An 18,344-nucleotide genomic window follows, 5' to 3' on the forward strand; every position below is an offset into this window, starting at 1 on the left:
CATAAGTTGTAATTATTTAATTATCCAACATGTGATATCAATATTATTTAATTAAATGCTAGTGCATTGAGGAAACCATATTATACTGTTCGGAAAGCAGCTAGAGAAGGGAATAGATTCCCTCGTATAACAAAATCTTAAATCAAGGGCCTCCCGAGTGGCACAGTGGTCTGTAGTGAGGTGTCACTGCAGACCCGGATTCGATCCCAGGCTGTCACAAGCGGGAGTCCCACAGGAAGGCGCACAATGGGCCCAGGTTAGGGGAGGGCTTTACTTGGCCAATCGCGCTCTAGCGACTCGTGACTTCGGTTGTCAGTTGAGCTGTGTTTCCCGAGCCCATTGGGGAGACGCAGCGATGCGACAAGATCGTAATTGGATATCACGAAGTTGGGGAGAAAAAGGGGGTAAACTACACAAAAAACAACAATTTAAATCATTAAATCAAACATTTCAAATTGACAGGATGGTGTTTTTAATATGTAGACATTGCAACAGATATTAGTTTAAAATATCAGATATGTTCAGTTTTGGGAAACAATTTGGGACAACCAACATATAACAAAACAAAAATAGAATTCACAAGTATTATTTTCTAAACAGCATTCACACAAGACTACACCAGGATTGTAAAATTCCGGTCATCATGAAATCTTGGTTGGAGGATTCTGGATTCCGAGCGTATTCCTTCCTGATTCCCGGAATTTTTCAATCGGGGTTTCTGGGAAAGTTACCAGAATGTAACACTATTCTACACACAAACAAACATTTGCTAAAAGCTGACATAACACCTGTCATACAACAAACAAGCAGTGTGGAGGATTCTGTATTGGTAGAAAATGGGAATTAGACAAAAAAATTACAATTATATCCCTATTTCTCCCTACCCTGCCCTCTCGCAGTATAATGCAGTTGTTATATACACGTGAGAAGACAGTTTGGCCACATCCTTGTAAATATGAAGATTTACTGCAAATAATCTGGCAATATTTACCTTTGTCATAAAAAATAAATGATTTCTGGAGGTAAGAACCAACCACAATGGTATCAAAATCAAGCTCTACGGGAATTTTCCCCATAATTCAATATCAGCGACAAATGCCTTTACTGTTCTCCAAAGCAAAGAAAAATGTATGTGTAACAAATATTTGCACTTTTACACAAATAAAAAGGTGCCACAAATAGAGAGATTTGACTCTGTGTGTGAGTCCAAAATGACACCCTATTCAGTGCAATACTTTTTACTGGTAAAGGGAATAGGGTGCCATTTCATACAGAGTGTGTCGTGCAGTTCTGTAGACAGTGTTTTAGCAACATGATTAGCTGGCTTCTATATGGCGACTTGCTCATGTGTGGGTAGTGTCTTCTAAAGACCCAGGGGAAAACGTATTTTAAAATAAAAAAATAAATAAAAAAAGGCCAACAACTTAAAAAGGTAGAGTATGTGTTCCCGTGATCAGCAAATTCATTTGCATAAAGGAATACAACGTTCCTTTAAAAAGGAAGAAACTGTCAGTACACACACACACACACACAAACATCCACTCAGGAACATTAAACATATACCTCTCAGTTCTAGAACCACACAAAGTTCGGGAACTTTCATGAACACAGTAGAAACAATATCTCCTTTCCTGTGATCAATGTATAGCGACACTTGGTCATATAAACACTGTAACGTAACCGCAGTTTAAATGATTTATATACCACGATAACCTTCCATCCATCACTAAAAGACAACACTAACTAAGTAGATTATGAATGACTTTAAACAGCTCTGTACACACAACACAGGGTATAGTCAGTGTGAATGTGTTCCTTCTATCTCCATCTCTCTTTTGCTCTCATTTATCTCACTCAACTCCCTTAATCTTTATCAATTACTTGTTTCACTCACTCCACTTGCTCTCCCTCCCTCCCTCCCTACTTTCTCTATCCCTTGGCCTTCACTCAGGTGTAGGTTTGTGTGTGTGTGTGTGTGTGTGTGTGTGTGTGTGTGTGTCTCCTCTCCAGTGGAGGACAGTGCTTCTGGGAGGGTGGGGTTTGAGGGAAGGGGGGCGTCATTAGCAGTGTGCCGCCTCCGGTGGGGTGATGGAGGTCAGGGGTTCAGGGGTCAGTAGCCGACTCAGTGGAGGAGGTCCTTGAGGTCACTGTCCGTTATCTTGGCATGGTCTCTGACGTCATCGAACGTGTACGTCTTGACAATTTTCCCATTCTGAAACACTGTGTGTAACAGGTCCTGGAGGGAGACGAGAGGGAAAAGAACAAATGACCGTCAGTGAAGTGTCTAATTGACTAACCTCAACAAAAAAAAAAAAGGTCACATTTGACAAACCTCAATAACTAAAACAACATTTATTTACAAAGGCTATTGGAATGCATTGATGTGGGAGTATGACATGTGGACTCAACTCACCACGCCGTACTCCTCCAGGTCTCCCTTGCCCTCCTCCAGAGTGACAAAGTCCCCGCTCGCTGTCCGGTGCAGAGACAGACGACCTTTCTTTGACCTTTTGTTAGGGTCCGCCACCGGGTCCTTGAACACATTCACCTGACACCAAATATTAAAACAGTTACACCTCTCCTTCCAGTGGAGGTAGGATGTGTGTCTGTGTTAAGAGTCCTGCACGGGCCAGTTCGTTTTGGAGATGCACCCGCCCTCGCCAGCCACGTCAATTCCGAGCCCCAACCGATACCCGTCATCAGGACAGATTTTCCTCCGCAACGGGACAAATAATAATGTATTTCATTGTTTTTATGACTCCAGAGTAGTATAGGCCATTAGGTAATTCCCCGTTCCTGTACGATTTGATTGATTGATTTGTCTGCAGTCTATTCCGTATTTGGATTTAAAAAAAGGAAACTATGCAATGAATTAAGAACGATATCTTCTTATTTTCACAATGCGATGCGGCACATTGTCAACTGATATTGCTTAGGAAAAAAAAAAATATATATTCTAATTAATTCTTCTTACCCAATGAAAGCCTATAGCTGACATATAGTCAATATTGTTTCGATAATCAAAATAGTTTAATTGAAACTTAAACAACTCCCAGAATCGAATAGGCTACAGGCTGCAGAATTAGCATTCATTTATTTTGTAGGGTATACTCAAAACTTTTACCAGCCGCACAGGTTTAAATGTACACGACCTGCGTATGGTCTAAACGAACAAAAGCCTGAATTAAAACGGAACAATTAACTGATAATTAACTGAATTACAGTAAACAAATACCTGCCTGCACTTTTAGCAGGATGTGCATCCACCTGCCGGATTGTTTTCATCCAATAAATGTAAAACGCCTGAAGTTTGCTAAACTGCATTGCCACGTGGATTGTACCTGGTGCCTTGGTCAGATGACATGAAAAATAGAGCTCTTTGGTCACGCACACCAGTGGTGGGTTTGGTGTTGAAATGAGAACGCATGAGCAGAAAATAGACCCCATTGTAAAATAGGGTGGTGGATCTCTAATGTTACAGGGCTATGTTGCTTCCACTAGTCCTGGGGCCCTTGTTAAAAGGTCAACGACATCATGAACTACTAGCATATGGTTTTGCCAAAAACCTGGTTGCCTCTGCCAGGTGGGTGAAACTTGGCAGCAAGTGGCTCTTCCAGCAAAACAATAACCCCAAGCGCCCACCAAAACCCTCAAAGAAATTGTTCATCAACATTTTTGCAATGGCCATCTCAGTCTCAGGACCCAGTGAAAACCTGTGGTTTGAATTGAAATGGCTCGCCCTTAAGCGCAGACGAAGGATATCAAGGATCTGGAAGGATTTGGTATTTTATTAGGATCCTCATTAGCTGTTGCAAAAGCAGCAGCTACTCTTCCTGGGGTCCACAAAACATGAAACATCATACAGAACATCATTAGACAAGAACAGCTCAAGGACAGAACTACATATATTTTTAAAAAGTCACACGTAGCCTACATATCAATACACACAAACTATCTAGGTCAAATAGGGGAGAGGCGTTGTGCCGCGAGGTGTTGCATTATCTGTTTTTGGAAACCAGGTCTGCTGTTTATTTGAGCAATATGAGATGGAAGGAAGTTCCATGCAATAAGGGCTCTATATAATACTGTACGTTTTCTTGAATTTGTTCTGGATTTGGGGACTGTGAAAAGACCCCTGGTGGCCTGTCTGGTGGGATAAGTGTGTGTGTCAGAGCTGTGTGTAAGTGTGACTACACAAACAATTTGGGATTTTCAACACACTAATGTTCTGTATGAGAGGAATGGTCTAAGATCCCTCCCAATGTGTTCTCAGTGCCGTTATTCTCGCAAGGTGAGGTATTGAAAACAGGGTGTCAATCATTTTGACCCCTACCTTTACTAGTTAAACAAGATCTCTTTCTCTGAGCAATTGTATTAGCATAAAATCATTTCCCTATTTTTCTAGCATACAATATTTAGCTCAGTATTTGAATTATTGATTTTACAGTCATTTCTGGTAATCTTCATTAGAAGTGTCAATAATTTAAGACCCCACTGTAATATAGTATACAGTATCCATGTGTGTGTGTGTGTGTGTGTGTGCATGCGTGTAATGCTCTGCTCACCCCCAGGCCGTTGGTGACCACGTAGCTGCATTTAAAGGAGCAGTTGAGCAGATCCCTGGTCAGTTTCTGCAGCAGAGCCCCTCCAGAGCCAAAGGCAATGTTCTCAATGCTCCACCGATGCTGCTTCATCCCCTCCACGATCTACACACACAGACACATGCACTGTTAATACTGACTGTGTGTGTGTGTTTGTGTGTCCGTGTGTGTGTGTGTCCGTCCATGGGTGTACCTCTTGCAGGGTGTTGATGTCCACTCCGTCCCCCTGTATAACTCTGATATAGGGCGGCAGAACTTTGTAGCCTTTGGAGTTCTCCGTAGGGATAAACTTCTTCCCCAGGATCTCCAGCACCTGAGTGGAGGAAGCACGTGTTTCTTTTTTTAAACAAGAATGCTAAAAATCTGTATGTGAGGAACATACAGCAGACTGAGAGGGCTTCCATACGGATCAATCTCAACTACAGAAGCCCGGTCATAACTCAAAATGTCACCCAAATCATTTAGCTCAGTTGGTAGCGCATGGAACTCGCAACGCTAGGATAGTAGGTTCGATTCCTGGGAACGCCTGTACATAAAACGTAGGCGTGCATGACTATAAATGTGTCTGCTAAACGGCATATGGGATTATTATTTTAGTTATATCAAATGGCAGATTACCATGGACGTTGAATTCGTGTGCATCTTTCTCAATTTAGGATCTGCCCAATAATATTCAGTATTGCGTTAGTACTTTCTCAGAGGACCTGATTGGGACCTACCTTCAGTACGTTACCCACAGGCTTCCCCAAGTCGGGCGGACGACGAGGGGCTTAAGGGGGTTGACTTAGGGTCGAGCTAGGCATAGTGTTACCTTCAGCACGGTATCCAGGGGGTTCCCTGAGTCGGGACGGACCACCAGTGGGGCGTCAGCGCTGCGCGACTCAATGAGGCTCCTCAGGTCTTCTCCCCAGATCTTCTCACAGGCGTTGTAGATGTCATAGCTGTCACTGACGATAGACACGGGCACGTTGGGGAACTGCCTCACGATGTGCTCAAAGGCATCTCGCTCGTGGTCCTTCCCCCACGCCGTGATGGTGCTGGAGAGAAAGAGGGAGAATACAAAAGTTATCAGATTTACTGAAGACAACTCAACGTATCCCTCTCCCTATGAACTCTTCCACATGGAGCTGCAGTACCACCACTAGAGGGCATCCTTATCAACACGTTGCAGAAACTAGACTTCCAGGAGCTCATGTCAACAACAGTGAACTGTAGCTAGCTAGCTATGTCCTTTTAGTTTCTTTCTGAATCGATCTGTGCATTACGCTTGCCTCACTTGCAATTTGATCTTTATTTAATGCTATCAAATCTATTAGCAAAGAAATGAGAGGAGTATCTCTAAATGCATTGCTATCTACCACCTTGGAGAACCCAGAGAGTGAGGGGGATGGTAGAGTACTGTGTGTATCATATGGAGAGGAATGTGACTGTGTCTCTGGAAGATGAAACTAAAACGGACTGTCGTGATTCCGCAACCACAATGACCAGGCCAGGGCCTCTGGAACCGAACTCCCAGAAACCAACGGGGCAAATGAATGGTGCAGTGGAGAAGTGGTACAGCCAACTCAGCTAGAGATGTACTGTACATCTCCTGTGTGTGTGTGTACTGTTATCAATGGCCTATACAAGCATAGCAATTGATGTTTGGATATCAAAGCCATCCCCTCCTGCTTGCTATCTGGGGCTAAGAATGCCAATACAAGTGTAATTTGATTGATTCGGGACCAAGAAAGAGATGTTAGTGTGTTAAAACTTCTTAAGGCAGCATTTTCACTTTTGGATAAATAGCGTGCCCAATTTCAACTTCCTGCTACTCATGCCAACAATATAAGATATGCATATTATTAGTAGATTCGGATAGAAAACACTCTGAAGTTTCTAAAACTGTTTGAATCATGTATGTGAGTATAACAGAACTTATGTAGCAGGCAAAACCCCGAGGACTAACCGTTCCGATTTTTTTTTTTTTAGGTCTCTGTCTGTTCAGTGAGTTCTCGTTGGCAAACGATATTTCTTAGGAACCGCTTCTACTGGATGTCACCAGTCTTTGGAATTTGGTTGAGGTTATTCATTTGTGCAATGAAGAAGTATGGCCATCTAGAAACTGCGTAACACTGTTGAGAGTTGTGCAAGACGTGAAAAGTAGCTTGGTTTGTTGTGTTCCTGTACTGAACACAGACAGACCCGTCTTCAATTTGATCGATTATTAACGTTTAAAAATACCTAAAGTTGTATTACAAAAGTAGTTTGAAATATTTTGGCAAAGTTTATAGGCAACTTTTGAAATATTTTGTAGTGACGTTGCGCATTTTGGAAGCTGCTTTTTTCTGGATCAAACGCATCAAATAAATTGACATTTTGGATATATGTGGACGGAATTAATCTAACAAAAAGGACCAATTGTGATGTTTATGGGTCATATTGGAGTGCCAACAAAAGAAGCTCGTCAAAGGTAAGGCATGTTTTATATGTTATTTCTGCGTTTTGTGTAGTGCCTGCAGGGTTGAAATATGCTACCCTCTTTGTTTACTGTTGTGCTATCATCAGATAATAGCTTCTTATGCTTTAAAAGCCTTTTTAAAATCTGACATGTTGGCTGGATTCACAACGAGTGTAGCTTTAATCGAGTATCTTACATGTGCGATTTAATGAAAGTTTTATTTATTTTATTTTTTTTAATTACTTGCCGTGCTGCATTTTCTCTGGCTTTTGACCAAGTGGGACGCAACCGTCCCATATACCGTAAGAAGTTAACTGTGAAGCCACTTTGTGTCCTGACGTTTTTACCTGTGCTCCGCGGCGGGCACAGAGAAGCCAGGCACAGGGTCTTTGGTGCCGTAGTACTTCTTAATCACGCCGATGCCAGCCACTGTGTCTGTGCCCTTAAAGTTCACCAGGTGGGCAGAGGCTCCGATACCTGCCGTCTGAAATGGGGAAGAGAGATGGTGAGTCAAATGTCACACACACACCTACGGTGCATTCAGAAAGTATTCAGACCCCTTTTCCCACTTTGTTACGTTACAGCCTTATCAATCAATAAATGATATAATTTTCAACTCAATCTACACACAATAACCCATAATGACAAAGCAAAAACCCTAACCCAGATCTGTGCCTCAACACAATCCACAGTCTCGGAGTACTACGGACAATTCCTTTGACCTCATGGCTTGGTTTTTCCTCTGACATGCACTGTCAACTGTGGGGCCTTATATAGACAGGTGTGTGTCTTTCAAAATCATGTCCAATCAATTGAATTTACCACAGGAGGACTTCAATCAAGTTGTAGAAATATCTCAAGGATGATCAATGGAAACAGGATGCACCTGAGCTCAATTGAGAGTTTCATAGCAAAGGGTCTGAATAATAATGTAAATAAGGTATCTGTTTTTTTCTGAAAACCTGTTTTCGCTTTGTCGTTATGGGGTATTGTGTGTAGATTTTAGAACAAGTCTGTAACGTAACAGAATGTGGAAAAAGTCAAGGGGTCTGAATACTTTACGAATGCACTGGATATAACCCCCCCCTCCACACACACACACACTTCCTCTACCTCTTGTGAGGAAACTCCCCTGTAGCCGAAGTCGTGCAGCTTGTACTCCAGCTTGTCCAGGTTGCCAGAGGTCTCCAGCAGGTACTTGGCCAGAATCTTCTTCTGCTCCCTGGAGTTGGTCGCCACGGTGATAGGGTACCAGACCTGGACAAGGATGGTCTGGAGGGGAGGAGGAAGAGGGGAGGTGGTTAGTAGATTGCCATGCTAGAATGGGCCCAAGTCTGGAGCTCTCGAAGCACAACTTTCTGTGCTTTCGAGGCGTCTCTCTCCATCAATCTTACCTCCCTCTCTGATCCCTCCATCCATCTCTCTCCCTGCCTCTCATTCATTCATTTCTGATCCCGCTCCCTCTCTCCTCAATCTTTCTTGAACTGTAGTGTGCCTGTCCATGAACCCAAAATATCCCTCTGATCCCACCACAGCCCCATCCACACCCTCCAGTCACCCCATCACAGTGTAGTGAGCTGGAACATGAACCCAAAACCAACCCTCTTGACAGACCCTTTATACTGCTATGTGGAAGGGGAAGTGGGCTGTTTGGGAGGCTCAGGGGCTAGATCCACATTCCCTGGCAAAGGGACAGGAAGAGGTCATGTCAACACTGGGTTCGATGGGAGGATTCCTCACATGGCAAGCCCAGGACAGAGTTACTTAGCCGTGGCCCGCTGGCAGCTAGAGATGCCTGGGTCTTTGTCTCAGTCCAGTCATCGTTGAACGGGCGAGTCAATATTCTCACGCCATGTCTGAGTGTGTGTTTAGTCATATTTCTCCCTCTAAGAGCTGTGTAGTGTGCATGTACGTGAGAGTGTGTGTACGTGTGTGTGTGTGCAGGGTCATGTGTGCGGTCCACATGGTCAGAAACACCTTGCAGAGTTACCGGAGTGCTCACACGCTACCACAAGATGTTGCCAGCCACAGCTCCAACAACTTCAACTCAATATGTGAAAATGATCATAATAATCTAGAAACAAATGAATTATCTTTAAGGAACTGAAGCCATACAGGCCTACTATATGATTGGTTGTATGCAGTGACGCTGACGCTGTGGTGATCTACAGCAGTAATGCCAGGTGGAGACTGAGGAGGGCGCTATTGAGCACCGTAGTGTGGACGGGGATAACAGAGCCACACACTTCCAGAGCCAAACCATAATATACTGTTTAATAGAGCAGTCACCAACCTTTGAGTCAAAAAGCCGAGATCTACCACTCAGAAAAACAACAAAAACATGACTTTAAAAAAAACGTACATCTGTGCACTATTAACTTACGAGGCACAGCTGAGCATAAATTGAAATAATTTGCTTTTTTATTTTACTGGACTGATGGTACCTGCATCAGATGGTCAGTTTCAGTGGTGGGAGGAAGCAGCAGAGGTTCCACCTCTCGCGGTCTCTACTCCCTCCCTCCGGTGAGACTGACCAGTGAAAGGGGACACCGTCTTCCACCTGATGGCGAAACTCTAGTCGCACCGCATTATTCATGCACAAACCCAAATGTTGTTCTTATGACCAGAGTTAGTGAAATAGCGTTCCATGATATTAAAATAGACATGATGAGCTGCCAATAATAAAAACACAGGCCTATCGATATACTTGGCTACTCATTCATTGCAGCTGCATTGCTGGTTGTAGCGGGTGTGGAAGCAAGGAGAAGAGCGTCATATGTTTTGTAAAATTGTTGAATAAAAACTTAAAACATGAACTTACTCATAAAAACAGCATCTCTTTGCTCTATTCTTTGAGTCTCTCTCTCTTGGACATGGTTTTAAAGCGTATGAAATGCACAGTAGGCGCACTTGATTTAGCTCTCTCTTCAGACAAATTAAATTAAATAGTTAAATAAATGGGAACACTTTACTTGCCCTTCTGAATCAAGTGCACCCACCACCAACAGTGCAAGACAACACATTTTTTTTTTTTTTTAAAGGAGCGCAAGGCTTTATCATTGGCTTTTCTACAGAAATGTTTGGCGATCGACCGGTCGGTGACCAGTGTTAATATGCTCACGTGACGGTGTCAGACCAGCGAGTCTACGGTCTGCTCTTCAGTGGAACTACTCGGCACGTTCACGGAGATCGGTCTGAGAAAGACACCGCACAGATTCACTGATCTTGATCGCAAAATGAGTAGTCATCCGGGAGGCAAGATGATTTGTAGATCAGTGATTCTGCATAGAGTGGCTACTGAGAGGTGGAGACGGGGCTTAGCTGACCTAGCTCAAACGGCACCCTATTCTCAGGGTTCTGGTCAAAGAAGTGCTCTATATAGGGAATAGGGTGCCATTTGTGATGCAGAACCCATAGAAACCATCCTAGTCAGAGAAGCTAACTAGTAACACTCGAGGCTAGACAGACAGAGGCAGGATACGTGAGGAAGAGGTTTACAGATAGAGAGACTGATGGCTCTCATCATGTGAATTTTAAAAAGTGCAGAGTCACTGTGGCAATGTGGTGTGCTCTAGGGGCAGGGCCTTGGTCAGTGAGGAGGGAAGTTAAATAAACATTACAATTTATTTTTAGATCAGGCACAATCTCAGACAGCCACACTGACTCTAAGGATTCATTTGGAACAGACAGGAAGGCCCCAATCCAGTCACATTGATGGAGAGACCTAACCTACCTGCTGCCCCCCACTGACACTCACCTCCACCCAGTTGGTGAGCCAGTAGCATTCTGGGTCGGTGCTCTCCACGGTGAAGAGGACGTTACCCCGTGGGATCACACTTCCCTCCGGCACCGCCTTGATCTCTATGGGTAGGTGGCCGTCATACTTCTGCAATACACACACACACACACACACACACACACACACACACACACACACACACACACACACACACACACACACACACACACACACACACACACACACACACACACACACACACACACCCTTTACACCAGCCATTGCAGTTAACACACAACATTCACCCTAAAGCCCACGGTCTGATCCATTTTCTTTATCATATTAGTAAAATAAAAATATGTTTCAAGTCTCATAAAATTCTATATGGGGGAAAAAAAATTGTGATGGACACTAATCAAATTAAAGTGACCCTGATCAGCACTAGTAACCCAGAGAGCAAAATTGATTGAAAGATGTATTTTCCACCAAAAATACGTAAGGGTTAGGGAAGAGCTCCAAAAGTATTTACGAGAGTGACACATTTGTTGCTTTGGCACTTTGGATTAGATACAATGAAATCACATCCCTTTTTCTACATAGTCCCCCTAAACAATTGCATTAAAAGTAGTCAAAATGTTGTATTTGGTCCCATATTCCTAGCATGCAATGACTACATCAAGCTTGTGACTCAAAGCTTGAGTCACCTGTTTGTTTTGGTTGTGTTTCAGATAATTTTGTGCCCAATAGAAATGAATGGTAAATAATGTATTGTGTCATTTTGGAGTCACTTATTGTAAATAAGAATAGAATATGTTTCTAAACACTTCTACATTAATGTGGATGCTACCGTGATTACGGATAGTCCTGAATGAATCGTGAATAATGATGAGGTTACTTATCCGTAATCATGGTAACATCCACATTAATGTAGAAGTGTTTAGAAACATATGATATTCTTATTTACAATAAGTGACTCCAAAATGACACAATACATTATTTACCATTCATTTCTAATGAGCACAAAAAAAAAATCAGAAACACAACCAAAACAAACAGCAAATGCATCCAACAAGGTTGTAGAGTCACAAGCGTGATGTCATCATTGCGTGCCAGGAATATGGGACCAAATACTAAACTTTTGACTACTTTAATACACATAAGTGAATTTGTCCCAATACTTTTTGTCCCCTAAAATAGGGGGACTATGAACAAAAAGTGATGCAATTTTTAAACGGTCCACCCGATATGACTGAAAATAGCCTCAAATTAAAGCTGACAGACGGCACTTTAATCTCAGAGTCATTGTATAATTTAAAATCCAAAGTGCTGGAGTACAGAGGCGAACCTGTCCCAATTCTTGTGGAGCTCACTTTAGTAAAAAACAAACGTGAATGTGTACCTCCAGTATGTAGTTCCAGCCCTTCTCGTTGAAGACGTCATCCTGGAAGTGTTCCCTGTACACCTCCTTCGCTTCCTGGATCTTCTCTGGAGTCACCACTTTCCCTGGAGGGAGGGAGGGAGGGAGGGAGGGAGGGAGGGAAAGAAAAGAAAGAGGTTCAAATGGTTGAAGCATCAGTGAACAAGTGGTGTATAGGATAGAGAGAGAGATATGACAGTTTGTGAGAGTAAAAGAGTGAGAGAAGGGGGAGGAGAGAGAGGAGGAGGCGACAGAGAAGCATTGGAATCCCAAACTCTAGTCCATCCATGTGCTATTAAATTAGGAGCTTCTCTCTCCCTCTTACAGAGCGGCATTGTCCTGCTGCAGGACATGCTAGGGACACGGACACACACGGACACACTTGATATGACCTCTTGTTGCAATAAAGTAATAAGGCTGGTATTTTCAAAAGGTTATTTGAATACAAATAAAAACTTAAAAGTTTAGAAAATGTTATTCCAAGGTTACTTCTTGCGAGTAGAACTCTGTATCATTGTAGTGAATCAATGCTAGTAGCCCCAAGTTGCAGCTGCCCTTTGTGTTGCTGGGGCTCAAAGAGCAGATGTTCCTTTGTCTCCAGTCCACGCTAGTCCTGAAGCTGTCTACAGCACCTCTCCCTGCCTCGCCGTGAAATCACTTTGAGCTCCATTCTCTAATGCTGTGCGGAAGAACAAAACAACAGATCTAGGATCAGCTTAACCTTCTACAAAACGTTAACCTTAGGGCAGGCACCATTAGGGTATGGAGTGAGAAACTGATCTTAGATCAGTGTCTAGGCCAAGGCTGCACAAGGTACGACATCTAGCTAAACCTCTCAGCTCCCTTTACAATAACTGATGGCCAGAGGAGGAGCTGTAGTCTAGGCCCTGTATAAATATAGTGAAAATAAAAGACGTCCTCTTTCCCTACTTCCTACCGTGGAGTTACTGGATAGTGAAATCCTAACCACTGACGTTCGATCAATCAAAAGGTAGGATTCCTTTTAACCGTATTGGAACGTGATCCTGGGGAGAATCTCAATTGCATTTCCTTGATTCCTTGCATCCTCTCTCCACGAATCCTTCTCAAATTCCATCGTATATAAAAGTAATCAAAAGATAAGTATTTGGTCCCATATCCCTAGCACACAATGAAGACATCAAGCTTGCGACTCTACAACCTTGGATCCATTTGCTGTTTGTTTTGGTTGCGTTTCAGATTTTGTGCCCAATAGAAATGAACGGTAAATAATGTAGTGTCATTTTGGAGCCACATTTATTGTAAATGACACAATACAGTATATACCATTCATTTCTGTTGGCCACAACATTATCTGAAACACAACCACAACAAACAGCAAATGCATCCAACAAGGTTGTAGAGTCACAAGCGTGATGTAATCATTGCGTGCCGGGAATATGGGACCACATACTAAACTTTTGACTACTTTAATACACATAAGTGAATTTGTCCCAATACCTTTGGTCCCCTAAAATGGGAGGACTGTGTACAGACAGTGCTGTAATTTCATTGTATCGTTTCATATCCAAAGTACTGGAGTACAGAGCCAACACAACAACAAATGCGTCACTATCCCAATACTTTTAGAGCTCATTGAATCCTTGTAGGGACCAAACAATTGATTCCCATTCAAAATTCTATTTTCCCTAACCCTTATCCGAAACTTAACTTCAAACCTAACCTTAATTGCAACCGTAACATAGCCAAAAATATACTTTTTTTCTTGTCTGTGTGTTTGGTTTTACTATCATTGTGAGGACCAGAAGTTTCCAGAAGGAGAATACAGGAACATTCAGACAAACACACACACTTCAGGTCAGATCTTGAAAGCGAGAGGACTGATCTATCATAAATTCCAAGTGAGGCAGAAAGGAAGGATTGCTTTTCAAAGTATTGGAAGATGATCCTGGGGGAGGGACCTCTGAACTTCTCATTCAATGGGTTTTGAGGAGGCGTGGAGATAGGACGTGAGGAATCAAGGAAATGCAACTGAGATTCTCCCCTGCTCAGTCTAGATGCTACAGATCCTCCGATGCTGCCGGTCAATGCTGTAGAATTCATCTGAGCACCTATTCAATTATATGCTAGCCTTGATCACATGACAGTGATTCTCCTGCTGGCAGAGACAGGAAGCATCACTCAGTTCACTCCAACTCTGCAGACTAGTAGCAAGGCCTGGTAGAGAATGTTAACTCATAGAGGAGCTATGCATAAAAGGCTTGGATGTCATATTTTGCATTATGAGGACATCAATACAATCCTTACCTTTTAAGTATTTGTTGGTGATGTACTGCAGGCCGTAGAAGACCGTCGTCTCATACTTGACTTTTCTGTTCTTGGTCGGGTCAGCTCTCTTCTCGCGGCACTCGAAGTAGGAGTACACTTTACTGGTGTTGGGAGGGTACTGCTTGTAGTGTGTCACCTGGATCCAAGACGGAGGAGACAACATGGATAAAATACATCACAACTTCAGGCTATAAAATGACAGTTAAAGAGATTGAAAGGTACTTAGGTGACTAGAATTTATTTTTTTAAACCTCCCGCTTTGGGCTGGATGTGCCCATGTGTGACATTTCCCCCCCACGTGTGCCAGCCTAGGAAATCCAGTTCTAGCCAATGAACTTCTGCTAAGAAAAGGCCTGCCCAGCGTTGCCCAGCGAGGTTGCAGGGCAGGCCCAACGGCTCAGCGGACACAGCGGAGATAGAGAGCCAGCGCAACGACGTGGCGCACATGCAGTATTCGCAACATCTGTGACGTGGTACGCATTTTCCGGGGACCACTTACGGCTTGTGAGCACTACTTTCAAAATGACTGGCTGAAATTATACTACGGTTTGACCGTGCATCTTTAATAACAGTTTAAATAGCCTAACTACAGGATAAAATGTCACAGCTTCCGATTGTATAGCTAGTTGCCCTCAGGTATCCTTCCTAGAAGTGATATAGATATGACATTCTCTTGGCAGTGTTTAACTATAATTTTCACAACCGGAGGTTGCTGGTCGCAGCGTCACAGGCTTTTCCTATGCAGCAACAGGAAGTTGTTGTGGCACAGGTTCGCACAGAGAAAGCAATTGGCTGTTTTTTTCCCTCATACCTCGAACACCACGGAGACATAAGAAAGGTTATGCTGCCATTTGTCCCCACATAAACACTCCAAAATGTGTCCCCTTACTGAGTGGACGTTCTCGCACTCCACTCTAAGGTGCTAGATATCAGTCTGCTGGACCATGACAAGACTGAGTGACCAGGCCTGGTCCCTCTGTCTGTGTGCCTGTACCACACAGGACAGATGGACACTGGACAGATACAGGGATGATTGCTCCCATCCGCTATCCAATTACAGGAACACCTCCTCCCAAAGCCCTCAAAGTGTTGTCATCTGACAATTTACTAACGTGATCTTCATTAGTCATTTTGAATGCAATCCGCAGCCCGTTTCTGTTCCACACCCACACAGAGGTGTCTAGGGCTCGAAGCCTACTGAGCCGACTAGATATCACTGAAGTGATGGACTGATATGATGTATTCATGATCAAGTCAACTCCTCACAGAGTTAGGCTAGAGGAAGTACTAACAAACATCTGTATCTCAAATGACCCACTATTGGTCACAGGTTGGCTCTGGTGAAATGTAGTGCATTCGTGTCATTTGGAGGGATACCAAGAGCTTTCTGCTACGTCATCGTCACCCCCCCCCCCCCCCCCACCACCACCCTCCTCTCTCTCACTAGGTGCACCTGGGACACCCAGGTATGTGTAGAGAAGTGGAACAGAAAGAGAGGATGGGCACATTGGGGGCGGTTTAAAAAAAAAGTGAGGGACAGAGACAGGCTGTGGAGCAGATGGAACAGTAAATAACGCAAACAGAGTAATGAGCAAATCTGCCGCCGATGCTTTTATTGATTAGCCACGACCACTATGTACATATAATTACACTGGCCTCTCTACAGCGGCAATATCTGTCTGGCACAGTCCCGTGTCCTTGCCTCTGGGCACTCACACATACGTCCATCTCTCTCTCACTTTCCGGGAATTCAGTCAACTGTAAAACTGTGTTAGTTCTGACCCTCGCCCCGTCCTTCCTCTGGGCTGCACTGGCCTTGCACATACAATGACATAACCTACGCAACAGGTCACTCGGCCTAGGTTATTAACCAATGCTGTCCCATCCTTCACTAGCCCCCCCACAAGATCTCATGAACTAACCGGTAACCGAACCAATGAACCAAAGGTCCGTTTTGCACCCCCCCCCCCACAAACAGCAGAGAGAAAGACTAAATAAAATATTTCCGTGAAGCACAATTGACCAAGATTAAAGCTAATGTTCAGAGCTGTTTGACTCCATTCTGTTCACAAATCTCAATTTTTAGGGGGGTATTTTACCAGACCGGGGGTTGTGAAACAACAGTTTGCATAAGCTTTGCCTGGCAAAGACAGAACATGCTGATAATCCAATATTCCTCCATGGTTTTAGGACAGCGGTTAGGAACTTTAGGGCCTACTTTATTACCCCTTTATTAGCCTCCATCATGTTATGGTGTATAAGTCACAGTAGCCAGTGTCCTGCCTTTAGTTTCCCACCCGCTCTCTCTATATCCTAACAGGCCCTATAGTTCCAAATGCCTACCAGTCACTGTATAGCATTGAGCCCAAAAGGACTGGTGTTTCATGCCCCCGCGACACACACACCAGTCCAGAAAACAGCATCATCACAGCACTGACCAGGAGGGAGAATGATTGACAGTTGACACTGGCTCATCAAATATAATAGGATTAATTTGCTTTGTGCAGCCTTTATTTTTGTCCCTCTGGTAAAGAGGAAACATAGCAGTTCCACTATGTTTATATAATAGTGTGGTGCCACAGTTGTATAAAATAAGACTAAGCAATATTGTGTTGTGACCTGTGAGTGAGAGATTCAGCTGATATGACAGTTTGGATGACAGGACACGGGGCCACAAAGAAATGAATACATTTCTCGTGGTATTGTTATTGACAAAAGCAGTCAGTCATATCTATATAATTTTGCTTGCAAGGTATATAAGTGTACCTATACCTACCTACCTAGCAGACAGCTGATTTTTTTCATTCAAATAAAATAACATGTAAAACCGAGTCAAAAACAGACCGAATCGTACAGCATGCATCTCTCATTTGATTGCACTCATCCCACCTCCGTCTTTGACAACATCGACGGTCAAAAAAGGATTGCACTAAGACCTGGAGCGTATCCAAAGGCTTACCAAAGTTTCGATTTTGTTTCAGGATCTGCCATTGCTTTTTATAAAGTAAGGAAATGGATAGTAGCACAATAGACGCTGGCCTGTTAGCTACGTCTCTTGCAAAAGCTAGCCTTCCCACGTTTTGGTAGAAAAATCACCCGCTCCATTCAATACTTGCCTGCGCTAGCTACCGCCTTTCCAATGAGCTGCTATAGCGTTCCCATTCACAACACATATTTAGCCAATATATCCTCTGCTCATTCATTAGCTGCCTGCCTTGCAAGCGCAGCTAGCTGCGCAAAGGTGAGCATCTTCGTAGATTCGCTGGTGGCAATTCCGTCATTTATCCAGGATGAAAATAGGCTAAATTTGGTACTACCTTTTCTACCTGCCCCTCTCTCCTCCCCATTTGGCCTAACGATCTGACACAGACAGCCACCAAGGCACGCGTGATGGCCTTGGAGGATGCAACCACCTTGGCTGATAGAATTACACGCACACTGAACCTACGACTACGCAGACAAATCGCACTAACATACCGGTGTCGCCCACTCACCTTATAAGAATCGGTAGCTAACAATATGTTGAAATGAGGGTCTCTGTGCTCCATCTTCCCCTTGGTTTCAGTCAGTCGCGGGTGTCAGTATTATTACTCCGTGCCGGGGACTCAACCTAGCTCAGTCGCTGGGGAAGAGACCGTAAAGAGACGGAGGGGGCGGGCATAACGCGGGCGGTAGGGAGGCGGGCCTCGCGTCACACAAGCGCGGACGATGACGTAGTGTGTGGGGGGGGGGGGGGGGGGGGGCAAGGCCACAAAGCAGACTTATGGTTTGCCAAAATTCAGCGGTGAAAAAAAGTACGCACAAGTCATACTTGAGTGAAAGTAAAGATATCTTAACAGA

General features: G+C 43.7%; 1 protein-coding gene across 1 annotated transcript; it reads right to left on the reverse strand.

Annotated features, from left to right (window-relative positions):
- Window positions 1-452: 452 nt before the first annotated feature.
- LOC110500207 (nicotinamide phosphoribosyltransferase) lies at window positions 453-18,152 on the reverse strand. Its single transcript, XM_036957589.1, has 11 exons — window positions 17,999-18,152; window positions 14,484-14,640; window positions 12,180-12,283; window positions 10,799-10,927; window positions 8,155-8,313; window positions 7,389-7,525; window positions 5,413-5,638; window positions 4,795-4,914; window positions 4,566-4,706; window positions 2,414-2,548; window positions 453-2,236 (listed from the first exon to the last, which is right to left on the reverse strand). The coding sequence occupies exons 1-11, from the start codon at window positions 18,050-18,052 to the stop codon at window positions 2,123-2,125; spliced, it is 1,476 nt and encodes a 491-aa protein (XP_036813484.1). The 5' UTR covers window positions 18,053-18,152; the 3' UTR covers window positions 453-2,122.
- Window positions 18,153-18,344: the final 192 nt, after the last annotated feature.

Source organism: Oncorhynchus mykiss, chromosome 21 (genome assembly GCF_013265735.2).
Source record: "Oncorhynchus mykiss isolate Arlee chromosome 21, USDA_OmykA_1.1, whole genome shotgun sequence".
Classification (NCBI taxonomy): Eukaryota; Metazoa; Chordata; class Actinopteri; order Salmoniformes; family Salmonidae; genus Oncorhynchus; species Oncorhynchus mykiss.

Excerpts from the sequence above, each read along its gene's own strand:
- LOC110500207 (XM_036957589.1), bottom strand. The coding sequence starts at position 18,052 with ATGGAGCACAGAGACCCTCATTTCAACATATTGTTAGCTACCGATTCT. Across the intron at positions 8,314-10,798 it reads GGCTCACCAACTGGGTGGAG|ACCATCCTTGTCCAGGTCTG; the intron begins GTGAGTGTCAGT and ends CCTCCCCTCCAG. Across the intron at positions 5,639-7,388 it reads GTGCCCGCCGCGGAGCACAG|CACCATCACGGCGTGGGGGA; the intron begins GTAAAAACGTCA and ends CTTTCTCTCCAG.